Source organism: Arvicanthis niloticus, chromosome 26 (genome assembly GCF_011762505.2).
Source record: "Arvicanthis niloticus isolate mArvNil1 chromosome 26, mArvNil1.pat.X, whole genome shotgun sequence".
In the NCBI taxonomy this organism is placed as follows: domain Eukaryota; kingdom Metazoa; phylum Chordata; class Mammalia; order Rodentia; family Muridae; genus Arvicanthis; species Arvicanthis niloticus.
Window position 1 is genome coordinate 26,743,280 of NC_133434.1, and position 18,929 is coordinate 26,762,208.

At 48.6% G+C, this 18,929-nt stretch overlaps 1 protein-coding gene across 1 annotated transcript in view; it reads left to right on the forward strand.

Annotated features, from left to right (window-relative positions):
* Coro2b (coronin 2B) overlaps window positions 1–18,929 on the forward strand; it is a 113,769-nt gene that overhangs the window by 85,531 nt on the left and 9,309 nt on the right. Inside the window, exons 3-8 of the mRNA XM_076925329.1 lie at window positions 160–276; window positions 13,985–14,134; window positions 15,073–15,237; window positions 17,089–17,205; window positions 17,422–17,526; window positions 18,579–18,675. Of these exons, the coding sequence (XP_076781444.1) occupies window positions 160–276; window positions 13,985–14,134; window positions 15,073–15,237; window positions 17,089–17,205; window positions 17,422–17,526; window positions 18,579–18,675 (751 nt within the window). The remainder of the gene's footprint in view (window positions 1–159; window positions 277–13,984; window positions 14,135–15,072; window positions 15,238–17,088; window positions 17,206–17,421; window positions 17,527–18,578; window positions 18,676–18,929) is intronic.

An 18,929-nucleotide genomic window follows, 5' to 3' on the forward strand; every position in this document is an offset into this window, starting at 1 on the left:
CACAGCTGTCAAAACAGCCTAGGACTTTCTATCAGGTTATGGAGAGGAAGTAAAGGGCCCGAGGAGCCTTCCCCAGCAGAGGAGTCCAGGCAAAGATCTTTCCTTTCTGAGACACTCTGAATGGGGACACCAAACTAATGATTTGTTTTTCCCTTACAGACAGGCAGAATCGAGCCAAACTACCCCAAGGTATGCGGTCATCAAGGCAGTGTGCTGGACATCAAATGGAACCCCTTCATTGACAACATTATTGCCTCTTGCTCCGAGGACACTTCGGTGAGCTGACCAAGGGGTGGTCCCCAGGAATAACCCTGAGCTCACACCTCCCCGCTTCCCTTAGAGAGTCTCTACACACACTACCCTCTCTCTTCTCAACCCAGTCCCCATCCTCTCCCTCCTCCAACCAGTCCCAGAATAGAGAGGACAAGGATCGGGAGGGGACCGAGGGAGAGAATCTTTGCTGGACACACCCCGTGCTTCAGTGGTTGACTGAGTTTGGAAGTGTTGCTTTGCAGGTGAGAATTAGAACCAAAAACTTAGGTGTGTGACTCAACCTCTGCCCCTGCTCTATGGTGAAGGAGAGGAAGGTGAGGAGGAGAAGGGAGGAAGGGTAAGAGGCAAGGGGAGGAGGGCTCCTGAGCTTTGCAGGCTCACATGGTAAACGCTCCATAACTTATCATCTGAGAGCTGTGGCTTCAAGGACTGTGGTGACAAGGATCACTTTGGGGGCGTTGAATTCCAACTTTCCACATCCTACCCCTTGTGGGAAGATGAAATAAATAGAAGAGAAAGTAGAGGGAACAGTGGATGGGTGGAGAGCAGGTACAGCTAGAGATGGAAGGGAAGAGGAGAAACTGGAGATACTGCTCAGCTTAGTTAAGGACTTGATGTACAAGCTTGAGGACCCAAGTTCAATTCCCAGAGATGGAGGTAGAAAGGGACTGGAAAATCCAAGGGCACTGACATCAGTGCAGCTTCCTCAGTGTGGCTGCCTCAGAGGGGCGATGGGACAGAGCAGGATTTAGCCAAACCAATACAGGGTCCCTCTGTTCCCAAATGAAGATGGCTCTGCTTCTCCGTCAGGACACTGTGGTTACCTAGTGCTCACTGGCATCGTCTGAGGACAGGTCATGAGCCCAGGATACTAAAACTAGAAACAACTTCAGAGCTTTGTCTCCCCGTGTTCTCCAGGCTGGACTGTGAACTCTAGAAGGAATAGAGCATGACTTATTTGGCTCAGAGTCTCTGGTATCTTCCACAGGACCTCATATTTAAAACAAACAAACAAACCCTCCTCCTGTGAACTGAATGAAGGGATAGATATGTAGATGTGTGCACAGATGGAAGAATGCACACATGGATGGATGGATGTCTGGATGGATGGATTGACAAAGAGATAGTTGAATAGGTGAATATAGGGTTGGATGATAGATAGGTAGATAGATAGATAGATAGATAGATAGATAGATAATGAATGAGTGAATAAATGCTATGGAAAAAGAAAAACAGACAGTAGCATCCCCATGAATTCTGAGTCGAAGGTGAAGTCAGCAGGCTCAGAACTTACAAAACAAAGAGATGGAGGAGGTACTGGAAAAGCAGACAGTGCTTGGCTGGCTAGATAGATTCCTGAGGGCAGAAAATGCCTGTGGGGACAGTGAATGGTGGTGGTGAAGGAAGTCTACTGGTTTTGTTACTTTCTTTAGCAGCTTCCAGGCCCCAGTGACCACAGGACAGCTATCGGGCCAGGTCCCAGGAAGGCTAGAACTGTAGACATGTGGACAGGAGGTGGAGCCGGGAACAGCCACAGAGCCAGAGGAATAACTGGCTGCTCCCTGGGCTGGGAAGGAGGCAGATGGAGCTCCTGGCACCTGAACATGATGGTGAACTGGAGAGAGGCTTAGAGCTCAGCAGGCTCAGGGCAGGCAAGGTTGCTCCCCACCTAGGGAGCCCAGGAGGACAGTGATTGCATCTGCCTCTGTCCCTGTCTGCTGAAGTGCTGATTCACCAGCCAGCAGGGAACAGGAAACAGACAGTCTTGAGATTTCAGGCTCTTGCATTCACTCTGGCCTGGGCAGTCCATATGCATAAACATGGAGACAGGCAACGCTGAGGGAGAGCACACAGAGGGACAGTGTAAGACCCAGCTGGGAAAGGGAAAGAAAATCAGGCACATCTCAGTATGAAGAGGAGCAGATCTGGCCCCAGCTTTGGAACTGTCGCCTCCCTGGGGTCACATCCTCCATCACCTACATCAAGGTAGGATGGACCTGCCTGTGTTAGCTCAGCCTCTTCCTCCACCTGCTGCTGCTTCCTACTCCTGGATGTAGCCAGTGCACAAGACATCCATGGTGTGTGGTCGGACAAGCTCAAGGCTCAGCCCTGCTACAGGAGGCAGATGATCGGTACCCACTGGGATGAGACCTGCTTAGCTGGGTGCCCAATGGCATATGGCTTCACCTCTCTGGGCCCCGGCTCTGCTCATTTCAGAGGCAGTAATAGTAGGACTCTCCTCAGCATAGTGACCAGGATATGAAGAAGCCCATGCCTACTCCTATGCCTGGCAGATGCCTGCTGTCTCAGTCCAGCTCTGCAAACAGCCCCAGCAGGGAGGCGGAGCCCACTAGCTAGAAAAAAAAAAAAAGCAGACACATGCATATGAGTCAGGGCTACATTGGAGCTCCACAAATGGTGTGAGCACAGACAAGAGGAGCTAGTGATGAACCAGATACAGGAAGAGGGACCTGGGAGGGTTGGTCCTGGAAGACTGGGATTTGTTTGCTAGGGCAAGAGCTTGGGTCACCCATCCTCAATAGTCCAATTAAATAGACAAAGTAATAGTGAAACACAGAGAAAGGAGATTTATTTGGTAAATTATGTATTCAGAAGGCATTCCTGGTGAGGTATGGTCCTGCCCATCACTGGCTCATCAATGATGGCCTCCAGTCTCTTCTTCAAGGTGATCAAACAAGCTATAGAAACTGTAAGAAACCCTTCCTTGAGATAAGCTCCCCACCCCAACTCCTACCCCCACCCCCAGCTGGCAACAGGTTTCAGACTCTTGCTTCTCCCAGCATGAGATTCCTATGGGAAGTCCAATTTGGGGGTGGGGGGGCATTTTCTCACAGTCTAATAACCAGAAAGAGGGCACAAGTTTCTTTAGGATAGCTTCATCCCTGCCAGTATGGTTACACTTTGAGCAGAAGAGAAAGGGTTAAAGCGAACCCCAGAAGAGTTCGGGCCCAAGACGCAGGGTGCCTAAGAAAAGCAGAGTCCTCTAGTCTGGCTGGAGCTGTGGGTGATGTTGCCAGGGGAGTGAGCAGGAGAGAAGGTCACAAAGGGAGGTTGGGACAGATAGAGGAAGAAAGGCAGGGGGAGAAGCTTAACTCTGATGCCTGAGCTTCTCAGACAACCTCAGAATTCTCTGGGATCCAGGGGATGGGGGTGGGGAGTGTGAAGGGGTCACAATCAGCTTTTAAGGGAACATGAGGCTCCAGCCAGCTGGATGGAGGCTGCACACTGCATGGATGAGCAGAGAAGGGACACATTCGTGTGCACGTGTGTGTGTTTGGGGGGGGGGGTGATCGTGCGTGTGCACACACAGACACACACACACACACACATACAGGGGCAGGGGGGTCAGTGGAGGAGCAGTGCTGAGGTGGAAGGAGGAGAGGGAAAAGGCAGGCTGGGCACTACAGAGAATGGGAGCAACCCTCTATCTCCAGGCTGCTGATCTAGACAGGTGATTAAGTCCAAGACCTAAGCTTTCCAACAGCTGCCAGGCCAGCTGCTCCAGAAGCCAGGCTCAGAGCCGCACCTTAGCCCTGAGGTTACTGCTACACCTGTGCAGCGCTTAGGACTTTAGCCTTGGAGCCCACAGGCCCAGGGCTGAAGCTCAGCTGCTCCTGAAGAGCTGAACCCTGAACCCAAGGTTACATCTGGAGTCTGTATCAGGTAGCTCCCCAGACTCCTGCCCTGCTGACTCACCAAGGCCTTGCTTCTATAGGGGACAAAACTGAGGCTCAGAACCATGGCGAGCTAACAGTCCAGATCCATTGCACACTTTGTATGTGTGTCCCCTCTGTGTGTCCCATGCTGGGCATTGAGTACTCAGTCAGGCAAAAGAGTCCTTCCCACCTGCACCTGCAGCCCGTGTGTAAGGAGCCTCTGACTGGCCTTCCTGCCCTAAGTTTTTCTGGACTTCCTCCACCAACCCACTCCAGCCTGAGGGGTCAACTCACTGTGCATCGTACATACAGAGGCAGGTCTAGGAGGTTCACAGGTATACCAGACACAGTGTCCCCTACCAGGGCTGGGAACATCATCTCAGAAAGAAGCCTTTGCTGCAGGTCTGGTTCTTTCCTGCCGGGGGCCACGCAGGAAGAATGACAAATGGCTTTAGAACTCATGGAATGCAGCCCACAGGTTGCCACTGCCACATGAGTGAGCCTTGATATGTCATGGTCCCGAGGACTCTGTGTCCTGAGGACTTTGTGCTGCTAGGGAGTTCTGTTCTGCTTGCTGCCTTCATATCCCTCTTAATCTAAGAATTATGTGAAAACATTAAGGGAGCCTTCAGCCCCTCACTGGACAGTATATCTGGCATTCGCCGTACTAATGCTTGACCTCTTTCAGGCATTGCTACAGGAGCAGATTATGATTCTGTCACAATTATGATGTGAGCAATGACCACCACGCTTAGAAAACATTTGGAAAAGTAAAGTCGTGAATGAAGCTAGGTTAGCTAGGTTGAGATGTTTTTACTACTGGCTCTGATGAAAAAAAAAAATCTTAGGGAACAATTTGAGGTTCAGAAAGTTTGAACCTCCTAGACTGACCCTGAATAGTTGAGCCGGGCTCCCTTTGTGGCCAGGGAACAAGAACAATGGCAGCACTGGCTGACGTGACTCTCACTGAGGCTGGACTGGGATGATTGATTTTTTTTTTGTCCTGAGCTTCCTGATATGATCTAGTAAGAATTGCTGATGAGTAGACATGCATTCTGAGGATTTAAGATAGATATGAGTGATTCTTATATAAAGGCTTAGATTTGTGATTCTCTTAAGATTCTTACAAGGTTACTTTTAAATAATAAAACAATTACTTCTTTCTTTGTAACCGCAAATTGCTGCCTGCCAGAAAGAGACGCGGGCTGAGAAAACTAGCTTGCTTGCTTGCTTGCTTGCACTTTGTTAATCTGCAAAAAGTTGCTTGGTTGTGAATGTATATGGGTTTTTTTTTTTTTTTTTTGGAATAATTTGTTTTCTTTACTTGTATTATGTAATGTTATAGCTTGTAACAGTATTGAAAAGTGCATTGGTTTTTCATTCACCGTTCACTAGAAGAAAACTAAAATGTAATCACATTGTAATTGTATAATGCTTGAAAGATTTTGATGGGATATATACGATATGGAAGAAAGAATAAAGTAGGGTGTGGTGTGCTGTGGTGTGCTGTTGGTCCCTTGTTCTGGAGGGTGTCTCATGACGATCTCCCAACTGGGGACAAGGTGAGAGCAGGGAGGGCTCGATACCATCTCTGCGCTGCCTCCAGCTTGCGTCTCCACTGTCTGTAGGCCTCCGGCCTGGCCTGATTCGGGAGGTCGAGGCCAAAGGACACAGAGTGTGAGCAGGAGGGGAGATTGCCTGCCCCCACTGTCGCCTCCAGTCGCTAGCTGCCGCTGTTGCTGACCGGTCTCTCCCAGGTGCTGTACCTTCTCTCCACGCTGAGCAGCTGAGCCGGTCCAGGCCCGGGGTTGGACCCAATAAGGAGCTGGTTAGCTGGCAAGGAGGCAGCTTGGTGTCCCGGGCAGGTTCTGGGAGAGCAGAGCTCTCCCCAAGTGTTACAGCTCTTGTGACAGAAACTCTCGGACACCAGGATGATTCTTGAGCACGCGCTTTACTTCCCCTAAATAGAGCCCTTATATACAGTTTGGGGTGGGTTAGGGTCTGACAACAGATAATGTCTATTGGCTTGACCTGAGAGCTTGGAGATACCTCATCTGCATGTGGGAGAGCCTGAGGGACCACTTCTTGTGACTGGTGGTCATAAACCTCTCTGTGGGAGGGGTTATGGGAGGGGTTGTTGGAGGACTGAAGCTAAGTGAAAAGAACCAGGGCCTGGGAGCAGAGCTGAACTCCTGCAGTTCGATAAAGGTTCCGGGGTTCGAAGCTCATGCTCAACCAAACACCCAGCTGCTTCTCACAGCCCACTACCCTACAGTGTGCTCTGGTGTGCTGTGGTGTATCGTGGTGTGACTGGAACGTGGTCTCTCCCATCCATCAACTATGTGTGTTATTGTGTGAATAGGGGTTGGAACATTTGTTTCTTCCACCCACCAGATGTGTGTATTTGTGTATGTATGTGTGGAATATTTGGAGTCTGCTTGCTGAGGCTTAGCTATAACTATACTATGTATAGTTTACATCTGTCTGTAGGTCTGCATGCATGTATATATGTGTATATGTATGTATGCATGTATATTTGTGTGTATGAAGTTGTTGGACTCTGCCTTTTGTTTCTTTTTTTTTTTTTTTTTTTTTGGTTTGGTTTGGTTTGGTTTTTCGAGACAGGGTTTCTCTGTGTAGCCCTTACTGTCCTGGAACTCACTTGGTAGACCAGGCTGGCCTCGAACTCAGAAATCCACCTGCCTCTGCCTCCCAAGTGCTGGAATTAAAGGCGTGCGCCACCACTGCCTGGCTCTTTTGTTTCATCCATTCAGTGTGTGTGTGTGTGTGTGTGTGTGTGTGTATACATGTGTGAATTTTCTCTCTTTCCTTCTCTTTCTCACCGGCCCGAAGGAGTTAAAAGAGTTTATAGTTTTTCCACTGGCCACAGAGAGTGGTAGCCTCAGTAGATTAAGCTTTGTTTCCTCAGAAAAAAAAGTCTGCCGAGTCGCTTCACTAACCGCTGGCTGCTTTTAGCAGCAGCCCCTGTAGGTATCTGGATCTACCCTGGTCAGTGGCTTTAAGCACCGACCCCCAACGGCTACCTGCCTCAGTTTACCCACTACAAGGATGCCAAAGCCAGAGTCATTGGCACTTTCCCCTAGAAGTAAGTGCACATCTCTTTCTGACCTCATTGTTCTCTGGTCCCCAAACATTCAGAGGATGCTAAAGGGATACAGGGAGACTCTAGCGTCTCCTCCCCATCTCGCCCCCAGGAAAATCTTTAGCACTGTCAAAATGCTGAGTCCCTTGGGATCAGTTCCCTTCCTCCAAGGCATGAGAGTCTGTTGTAGTCTGTCCCCTACATCCCTGCAGGATTCAGGGAGCCTGCCCAAGCTCTTTCCCCAGAGGTCTCATCCTGGGGGGAGGAAAGGGACCATAACTCTGCCTGGCATCTGCCAGAATCCAGTTCTTTCCGCCAGCCTGCTGGGTGATGTCACCTATTGTTGAAGTGCTGTGCTTTTTATAGCTTCTGCTACAGCAAGGGAGGGCAGCTGGCTGGCAGACAGCAGGGAAGGGCAGTGTAGCTTTCCTTAAGAGCCTCAAGCTCCTGGCCCTTCCCTGGGTGGCCCTACTCAGAAGAAGATGATATAGCATGAGACAGACAGACAGTGTTCAAGAAAAGGAAAGAAGATTCCCAGGAGAAGGATAGCAGGAGGAGGTTCCTCTCCCTGATGGGCCAAGCTCAGCATGTTTCTTTTATCTTCTATTTAAGCTCCACCAACAGCATCTGCTGTCTGTAACCCAAAGATAACACCTTTCCTGGGGAGCTCAGTGGTTGAGTACTTGCCTGGAAGACTCAAGCCCCTGGGCTTAATTCCCATTACAAAGAAGAAAGGGAGGGAGAAAAGGAGGAAGGGAGAAAGAGAGGGAGAGAGGGAAGAAGGGAGGGAGAGAGAGAGGGAGAGAGGGAGAGGGTGAGAGAGAAGGGAAAGAGGGAAGGAAATACATCCTGGGTGCCCATTCTTGCTGGGGAGACAGAATGGCCTGTACTCTGGGGCTGCCTATTGGTAAGTAGTCTCTGCACCCCAAAAAGGGTGAGTGCAGAGTGGCACTTCCATTAAGACTGGACAGAGTAGCCAGCAAGCCCTCAGGAAATTGCTGTGAACAGATGGCTCAGTAGCTGCCAATACATATTGACTCTGACGGTCAGTAGGACACTTGTGCTGCCTTCCCTATAGAGAACAGCAAGCGCAAAGCCCAGCATGGTGCACACACCTCTAATACCAGCACTTGGGAAGTAGAAGCATCAAGATCAGATATCAAAGGTCATCCTTGGCTGCATATGGAGTTGGAGGCCAGCTTGAACTACAGGAGACCTTAGATAGATAGATAGATAGATAGATAGATAGATAGATAGATAGGGTAGGTAGGTAGCCCTTTGGGATCCAGGAGATGGCTCTCTGGGTAGTAACTCCTACTGTGTGCTCATGAGTACCTGAATACAAATCCCTAGAACCCACATAAAACCATACACACAGGTACACAGACACACACAAAATAAAATCAGTTTTGTTTTGTTTTGTCTTTCGAGATATGGTTTCTCTGTGTAGCCCTGGCTGTCCTGGAACTCACTCTGTAGATTAAATCAGTTTTAAAAATAAAAGCGCATAGTGACAGTCAGCCCATGAGACTTGATAGTGACAACGAACCACCTCGTTACTGGTTTATGCACTTGTGTATAATTTTAATTGTTATTCTAAGCCGGGCGGTGGTGCCTTTAATCCCAGCACTTGGGAGGCAGAGGCAGGCTGATTTCTGAGTTCGAGGCCAGCCTGGTCTACAGAGTGTGTTCCAGTACAGCCAGGGCTACACAGAGGAACCCCTGTCTCGAAAAACCAAAAAAAAAAAAAAAAAAAAAAAAAGTTGTTATTCTATTGTGTACTCCTACTTCTAAAATTCAAAGTTAACTGTGAAACAGCTTCAGGCAGGCCTTCAGGGGAAAGCCAGAAGAGGCGCTGTTGTCATGGGAGGCCACGACTGTGTGTGTGTGTGTGTGTGTGTGTGTGTGCGTGTGTTGCTTCCCTGAACACCTAGATGTTACAGGGATGCAGAAGCCAAAGACAGAGCTACCCATGACCCTGACCCTGCAGGTGTAGGCTGGTATGTGCATCATGTCTTCATCTTGATAATAAAATTAAGAAGTGAGCAGAGCAGAGCAGACTATAACCTCAACATTTGAGGAGGAAAAGGAGACCAGAGTTCAAGGTCATCCTTAGGTACATAGTGAGTTCAAGGGCAGCCTGGGCCATATGAGACCCTATCTCAAAAAAACAATTTATAATGAAAGAAAGGAGGGGCCAGAGAGAGGTTCAGTGGCTGAGACCACTTGCTGTTCTTGTTTTCTGTACCCACATCAGGTGGCTCACAGTCACCTGTAACCCCAGCTCCAGGAGATCCAGTGCCTTCTTCTGGCCTCTATAAGCATCTGTATGTACAGACACATACATACATACACACAGATACAATAATACATACACACATACATACATACACACATACATACATACATATGTACGTACGTACATAAAACTAAAATATAATTTTAATAATTATTTTATTCTCTCATATATTACATCCCGGTTGTAGTTTCCCCTCCCTCCCCTCCTCTCAGCCACTCCTCCACCCCGACATAATTATTTTTCAAAAGAAAAAAAGAGTCACATCTAAAGTTTGACCTATAGAAAAGTTGTCTGTACTCTTTAATTTTTTACATAAGCATTACTCAGATAGGTATTGCAAATCTATGGTCATTGTCTTAGCTAGGACTTCTGTTGCTGTGATGAAACACCATTACCAAAAGAAACTTGGGGAAGAAAAGATTTACTGCTATTACACTTCCATATCACGGTCCACCATCCAAGGCTGTCAGGACAGGAACTCAAACAGGTCAGGAACCTGGAGGCAGGAGCTGATGCAGAGGCCACGGGTGGGTGCTGCTTACTGGTTTGCTCCATGGCTTGCTCAGCCTGCTTATAGCACCTAGGACCACCAGCCCAGGAGTGGCACCATCTATTGTGGGCTAAGTTCTCCCAACGTTGATCAGTCATCAATCAAGAAAATGTACCATGGGTCAATCTTCTCATTTGTGATTCTGTCTTTCAAAATGACTCTAGCTTGTCAAGCTGACATAAAACTAACCGACAGTCATCTTCCTGGGGGGTTACATATTTAGTTTTCTTTAGTCTTCGTGGCAATTGTGTGGCATGGGAAGAGTCGCCCCTCAGCTGAGAAAACATGTTTAGAAAATCTAAGGAACTTGGTCACAGACTCACAGTGACTAAGGTCAGAGCCTGGGTTTGCAGGGAGCTTGCGCAAGCTCAAGGCCAAGCTTTGTTGGCTAACTGCCCTATCCCCACTCAGGAACACACTGGTTTGGAGGCTCTATCTCCTCTCCTTAATGCTCTCACGTCTGCATCTGCGCATGTCTGCTGTCTCTCAGGAGACTCTGAGCTCCTGGAAGCCAAGACACGCCCCGCCCACCCCCACTCCCATTTATCTAATTGATTAAACGTGACTGAGTGTGACAAGACCCTGGCTCTGGGCTGGAAGGGGACTCTCTGGCACAGCTGGCTTGCTGGAGGAGAACCCTCAACGCTTCTCCCCACCCCTTCCTTTCTCAAATCCTGTTTGGCAGACTGTCGGGTTTCCTGTGTTATTGCAGTAGGCTCCCAGCACATTCCCTGGGCAGAACCACGGTGTTCCTCCCACATCCCAGATACACTTTGTTTCCAGCAAATTCCATGCATTCTAAGAGACAGGAGTTTCCTTCTGGGTGTTTTAAGCCCACTGTGAAACTGCAGTTACTTGCTAGAGGTTTGTTCGTTCTTTCTTTCTTTCTTTCTTTCTTTCTTTCTTTCTTTCTTTTTAAAAAGTATCTGGTGCCAACTTTTTGCTGTGGGTCAAGCCTAGTGGTTTCTTCCCTCTCAGCAATGTCAGAGAAGTCTGGGAGGTCAGCTAACTTGGCTCAGTGTATAGATGAGAATGCCGGGCACAGGAGGAGGTATCAAATAAGAGACACCTCTCTTTGGCGTATTGATTCTCTCTGGTTCCCCAAACCTTGCTTATGTGCTTGGATCCTACATTTAACAATCACCAGTGTCCAACTGTATACTCCTGTCCTCCCCCCCCTCTGTTTCTCAGAAGCGTAAATCCATCCCAGAAGCTGAAGTTGGGGCCCCACCTCCCTTGTGTTCCCCAGGCACAAGCCAGCTGCCACTCTAACAAATCAGTTCACATGACTCCAGACCCAGCTGGATTTAATCCACAAGCTTTTGCAAGGCCCATGGATCCCTTTGCTTTCTACACCAAGAGCCAAGACCTCAGAGAGGTTAATGGTTCATCCAGTGACACTCAGCTAGTGAGTAGGTTTGGCCTCAATACACATGCATGCGTGCACATGCGCACACACATACATACACACAAGAACATATATGCATATGCATTCACATTACATACACAAATGTATATATAATTTATTTCTTATATATGTTTATACATGTATCTTATATATATATTTGGATACATGCATGTGCATATATGTATGACATATCTGTACGTAGCAATATGTAAAGATACTGTGGTCACATGAAAAGAAATAAGCTGTGAAACATGCATAATAGTAGCTTTTTGGAACAAAAGTGTGTGTGTGTGTGGTGTGTGTGTGTGTGTGTGTGTGTGTGTGTGTGTGTGTGTATCTGTCATACACATGTCTAAGCATTAGTCTTCTCAGTTGAGGGTGAAAGAAATATGTCTTCCTGGTCATCTCTCTACTCCACTGTCCCCACTATTTCTAAACTAGTCTGCACTCCACAGTCCTTGCACAGGCTGTTGGAAGGCAGAAGGTCATGCCAGATCCCACTTCATGTCACTCTTGCAGACTAGCGGGTGGCAGTGTGTGGTGGGCGAGAGCCACCAAGGAACTCCCAGTGAGGAAACTTGTTCTCAAGTGGGCTGATTTCCTAAAGCTGAGAATGGTGGTTTCAAGTTCTCCATGGAACAACTTCCTTCTTACTGAGTTGATAGATGAGTTATAGGGGCTTTTGTGGGGAGATCCTTGTTTCCATAGTCTGAGGAATATGCACCTGATTGCTCATGAAACTTGACAAAGGAGTTCCCTTCAAGCACCCTAACTTGAGCCTTGCTAGCTCTCAGAGGATGTTTGTGATGGTCTTGCCAAGCGTTGAACGTGAGGGACTGAGATCACATATTAAATTGTTCCACTCTTGTTAGTCCGTTGTTTTCTGTCTAGATGATATCCTGAGAAATATCCTATGCCTTCCTGGGTATACCAGTTACGTAGCTATTTCTCTTGAGTAACTGTGAGAAAGCATGACCAAAGCAACTTATAGAAGAGTTTATTTGAGCTTATGGTTCCAGAGGATGAGAATCCACCACGGAAGGGAGGCGTGTCAGCAGCAGTGGGAGCATGAAGCAAGGGGTCAACTGGAAATAGAGTCTTTAGACACTTGAAGGCCTAGCTGGGTGGTGGGGGCACACACTATTAATCCTAGCACTTGGTAGGCAGAGGCAGGCAGATCTCTGAGTTTAAGGCCAGCCTGCTCTACAGAGCGAGTTCCAGGACAGCCAGGGCTACACAGTGAAACTCTGTCTTGAAGAAAGAGAGAGGAAAAAGAGAGAGAACTACCTAAAGTCTACCTCCAATGGCTTTCTTCCTCCAACAAGGTCACACTTCCTAAGCTCCCCCCCAAAATTTTCATTTTCATTTTCATTCAAACTGCCACAGAAGATGACAGAGTATCACATAAGGGCCTTGAGAAATGGCTCGGTGGTTAGTTATGTGTGCTTGCTTCTCTTCCAGAGGTTCCAAGTTTGGTTCCTAGCACCCATGTCAACTGCTGTGAGTCCAGCTCCGGTTGATCCAGTGCCATATTCTGGCCTCCCTGGGCATTGTACTCAAGTGCACACACCTACACACACACCTACACACACACACACACACACACACACACACACACACACGAGTTTGTCCCACTCTCATCATAGTTCTGTAGCTACATATATACAGCCCCTCATAGCTGATAAGCTGTTATCACCACTATCTCGGTCTGAATCCCAGTAGGCCAGGCAGGACAAGAACAGGGACAACCTGCCCATGACACATATATACACCATCTTATGGATGACATGGCAACAATTGAGACACATGCCTGGGATGGAGCCACTGAAGCCCAGTGGGATGAGTATCAGAAACCACAGTCTATCTGGGGTTCAGTGTCTTTCTCTGGAGCTGCGTGCTCTTCTCTGTAGCTCCCCACCTGGACCGTTTTTTGGCCCATCCTTCTCTCCATAGACCATCCTTTTATGCTTCTTGGCTTGTACAAGACTGCAGACAGCAGCTCTGCCATCCAGGCTCTACTTAGGCTTTCCCCTCAAGCCTGACCTCTAGACTGATGCTCTGCCCTTGAGCCATCATCTCTTAGCATAGACCAGAGCCCAGATGTCCATCCAGGGTCAGGGCCAGAGTAGGAGGCCCACCATGAAAGATACAGAGGAGCTGGGCCAGAAGAAGGAGAAACAGATTTCCTTAGCGGGTTGCTGAGGGGAAACAAGGCAGCTTTTTAGTTTGCTAATAGCTGCTGTGACTGTCTGAGGCTGGCAGGAGAATAGCGTGTGGCTGGAGGGGTGGGGGAGGGGCTAGGGAGAGGCTCAGTTGGTAGAGTACTTGTCTGGCATGCATGAAACCCCCGAGTTCAACCCTCAACATCCTATAAAACAGGCGTGCTAAAACAAGTCACGGTGGCATGTTCCTGTGATCTAAACACTCCAGAGGTGGAGGCAGGATCAGAAGTTTCAGGTCATCTTGAGCTACAGTCGATCCTATTCAATAACAATCAGACAAAATCAAAAAAAAACCTGAAAACGTGTTCATGGTCTGGGGTTACCTGGCAGAGAACACCTGTGGCCAAAAGAGGGCTGCTTTCTGCCCTGTCTGTCTAGCACTAGCTTCTTCAGATCTGTGGCACTCCCTGCCCCTGTCTGTCCTACTAAACCCAAGACTCTTCCCTCTGCAGGTGCGGATCTGGGAGATCCCTGACGGTGGGCTGAAGCGGAACATGACCAAGGCTCTCCTGGAGCTCCATGGACACAGCCGCCGTGTGGGGCTGGTTGAATGGCACCCCACGACCAACAACATTCTATTCAGCGCTGGCTATGACTACAAGGTGCGGGGCCCAGGTGTGGGCAGTCTGGCTAGAGCTGGCTCGGTGGGGGATGGTGCAGGAGAGGCGAGCAGGGGATAGTCTAAGCATATCGACTGACATGGGTCCATTTGGCCAGTCAGTCATTCAGTCACTCTCTACATAAGACTAACCATTTCCTGTGCACATTTTCTTCCTGGGGGTCTTGAGGGCTGACGGCACATTTCCTGTCCTCTCTGGAGTTTAGTGGACTAGAAGACCACAATGCCCATAACCTTTGTCTGGTAACTTCCTGATGATCACGCCTTCCTAGTTGGAAAATTGAGCAACCTGAGCTTCAGGGCTGCAGGGGAAATCGTAGCTCCAAACCCTATCATGCTAGGTACCTGGGACCAATCAGGACGTGTCTCTCCTTATTTCTTGAAGAAACCAAGTCAAGACTGGGACCTGTTGGAGGCTCTCAGTGGATGTGTGTTGGTTACTTTTGGGGCTGTTGTGACCAGCTACCTTAACAAGAAGCAACTTAAGACAGGGTCATCTTAGTTGGAAGGTATCATCTGTCAAAATGGCAGGCTCATGAGGCAGTGGGTCACTGCATCCACCGTCAGGAAGCAGAGAGATGAATGCTGGCGTTTAGCTGTCCATGGAGAGGTGCTGCCCACATTTAGGGTGGGTCTTCCTGCCTCAGTTAACCCAGTCTAGACACTCCCTCACAGATACTTCCAGACCATTGTCTTCTAGGTGATTTTAGGTCCTGTCTAGGTGATGGTCAATATGAACATCGGTGTGTATTTGAGATGCATCTGCCTTTCTGTACAGAACCCTTGACATTGAGCCTGTAGCCCAGTGTAGCCCAGACCTTGTACAGACAGCTCCTCCCAGGGTTGTTGGTGTGGATGGAGGACAGGCACCCAGGACCACAGCAGCCACTGACTTTACCTCCAGCCTATTTGCCTTCACAGATCCTCATCTGGAACCTGGACATAGGTGAGCCAGTGAAAATGATTGACTGCCACACCGACGTGATCCTCTGCATGTCCTTCAATACAGACGGCAGCCTGCTCACCACCACATGCAAGGATAAGAAGCTTCGTGTGATTGAACCCCGCTCTGGCCGTGTTCTGCAGGTGGAGCCCTACGTTTTGTTGAGGAGGAGGAGGAGGTGCTGGAGTCTGTGCAGAAAACGGGCTGTGCTGGGTCCCTGCTCCTGCATCGCACCCATGCCTTTGGACCAGCCTATCCACTCAGGGCCATTCTCAGCCTTTAGGAACTTTGATTTGTTATGGGCAGGAAGGGACCAGAGGACTCTTTTCTGCCACAGTGACATCTCCTCTATAGGAGATTCTTCTGCCTACTGCAGTGGACCTTTGGTCCCTGAGTCTCTGTGGTTAACCAGGTCCCATCATGGGTACAGAGGGAGAGGACTTTTGACTCCCTGCCCAGCCACCTGCACAGGATGTGCCTGTAGCAAATGGCACATGATTCCAGGTCCACAGATGGCTCCATATGGGGAGGTTGGTGGGAGGTTACTCCCCGAGACTCAGATCGAAGGGACTGAGCTGTTTGGGAATAACCAATGGTTGTTTGCTGAGTTCTTACTACATGGCAACCATAAGTCTCTGGAGGATGAAAAATAGGGATGGGCAGGACAGAGGACCGAGGGCTACTTAGTTAAGAGGAAGCAGTTGATAGGAAGCTTGTCTACCATGCACAGAGCCCTGGGTTTGATCCCCAGCACCCTCCAAACCGTGGGAGGGGGCGTGGCACATGCCTTGAATCCAAGCACTTGAAGATTGAGGCAGGAAAACAGGGAAACCGGGTTGGGGGTCTTTCTAGGACATGTTTTGTGGGTTAAAAGAAACGCCACAGTGACAGTACTCAACTCAAGCCCTTGAGAAATTAGTGAAGGATAACCTGACCCTTCCCTGTTTCTGCTGTTCTGGATAATGCAGGGCCCTTGCTTCCTGAATCCCAGGGCTCTGTGCTGGAGGACAACTGTGTTACTATTCTGCAGCTACTGTAACAAGTACCCTCAAACTAAGTATAACTTTAAGCACCAGCAACTTGTTCTTTCAGATAGGGGGATCCAGGTGTCCCAAACCATCTGCAGGTTGTTCTCCCTCCAGAGATTTTAGGGGAGACTCAGTTCTTATTCGTGTGTGTGCACACGGGTGCACACATATGCATTTACATGTACACGTGCACTTGAATGGCAGAAGCCGATGTCAGGTGTCTTCCTCAGTTGCTCTTCTCCACATTATTGTTTTGAGGCAGGATCTCTCTCTGAACCCACCCTCACTGGCCAGCAAGCCTAGGGAACCTCTTGTTTCCATCTCCCAGTGTGAGGATTACAAAGGCCATCACCCAGCTTTTTAATTTTTGAAAAAATTCTGCATTTATTAATTTTGCATGTATTGGGGGAGGAGCTCACATGGGGAGGAGACCAGGGGACAACTCAAAGGCATTAATTCTCTTTGACCATATAGGTTCCTAGGATCTAACTCAGGGCTTCAGGCTCTGAGACAAGTGCCTTTGCTGAGTCTCTCTCTCTCTTTTTTTTTTAATATTGTTTTGCAAATATCAAACTCAGGACCCCTGCTGGCATGTTATCATTGGATCCATCTTCCCAGTCCTTCTTTTGTTTTCTTGAAACAGGGTCTCACTGTGGTGCTCTATATAGTCTATGCTGGTCTGTGCCTGTCCCTGCCTCCAAGGTTGTGTCATCTCTCCCTGTGCACTGTATGACCTCACCTCTCTCTTACAAAGACACTGGTGACAATATTTAGAGCCAACAGTCTCTACATCTCAGGATTCATAGCCAAATTACATATGCAAGGATCTTTTATATCTAAAAGGGGGGCAGTCACAGCACCCTCTAACCAGGACATGGGTTTCTTGAGGAACCATCATTTCATTCAACTCTCTACAGAGCCACATACTGAGGGTCCTGGCTCACCTATGGTCTCTGTCCCCTCCAGGAGGCAAACTGCAAAAACCACAGAGTTAACCGGGTAGTCTTCCTGGGCAACATGAAGCGACTCCTCACAACTGGGGTATCCAGGTGGAACACCAGACAGATCGCCCTCTGGGATCAGGTCAGCCACTGGGATGCCAGCAGGAGGGCAGAGGAGGCAGCCAGCCTATATCTGAGCTCCTGGGTCTCTGAGTCTCAGATAGGGCAAGAGTAGAATGAGATCCATGCCTGGGGCCTCTGCTGGAGGGCCTGTAGCTCTGTGGCTGTGCTGGGATCTGGGGAGGAGCCATGCTTTGGTCAGGATGCAGCCTGACCCAAATCTCCCCCCTCCCTACAGGAGGATCTGTCCATGCCAATGATCGAGGAAGAAATTGATGGACTCTCAGGCCTCCTGTTCCCATTCTATGATGCTGACACCCACATGCTCTACCTTGCTGGAAAGGTAGTGGGGTGAGGGAGGGACTGTCAGTTAGCAGGAGATTCCAGTCCCCATTAGACCGTCTCTCTTCTCTTATCCCTAAGAAAACCAACCTAATCTTTGTAGCTCCCCACGAGCCAGCCCAGCCCCGGCACGCACCACTCCCAGCTACACCTGTCATTCTTGTTGAAGTGCCAATGACTGAGAACTCCTTACAGGACAAGCCAGAGTGGAGAAATAAGGATCTAAGCCTGACATGTAGACAGTGGCCAATGGCAAAAGATGAAACACCTGTCAGGAGAGCTTCAAAAAGACCTCCTCATATGGCCTCAACAGAAAGGCTGTGTGGACATGATAAAAACCAACCACACCACACACATCACACCAAATACCACACTGCACATAAAATGTACATACCACATACATTCCATACATACTGACTGCACCATACATAGACACCACAGAGACCAAACATACATAATACACTGCACACATATCTCACATGACACCATCCATATATGCCACATACCACACCATACATATATGTCACAAGGCTATACATACACACCACACTGCAGGCTATATTATACAGACTATAATCTATACAGCTATACACAATATATATAAACTATGCACTACACTTACATATGCCATACCATATATACCATATATATATATATATATATATATATATATATATATATATATATATATCACATAGCACACATCACACCATATACACACTATACAAACATGCTAAACTGTATACATGCCATGCACACACACATACACATTGCACACACATCACACAAATCCCATGCACTATATAGACACACACTGTGAGCACACGTACACACATATCATGTATATATCATCCCATATCCACCCCTACCCCTAGTAGAGCTGCCAAAGCCTAAAGTACATGTCTCTTTTATCTTCTGGCCACTTCTGAGGCACAAGGGCAGCTCTCATCTATAGTGCCCTGGACCTAGGACTGCTGGACCCTGCCCTCCACTCTCATTGCCTCCACTCTCATTGCCTTCCACTCTCATTGCCTCCACTCTCATTGCCTCCAGGGGGACGGAAACATCCGGTACTATGAGATCAGCACGGAGAAGCCCTACCTGAGCTACCTCATGGAGTTCCGCTCCCCAGCCCCACAGAAAGGCCTAGGTAAGGACCCGGAGGCTGTGGGGCTGCTTTGTGCAGAACAGAAGATGGTATTGGCTTGTGCATACACAGTATCCCCTTTACACAGTAGTCAGACCCCAAGGCCACAGTCAATGGGCAGATGGGAATGGGACCCATGCATGCTACCTTTGGCAGGTCAGCTCCTCGTGACAGCAGCTTGGCCATCTCTGCTCAACAGCAGCCTGCAGGGTACAGGCTCAGCTGTATGTAGTCTTCCTCAGCTGTATGTAGATGGA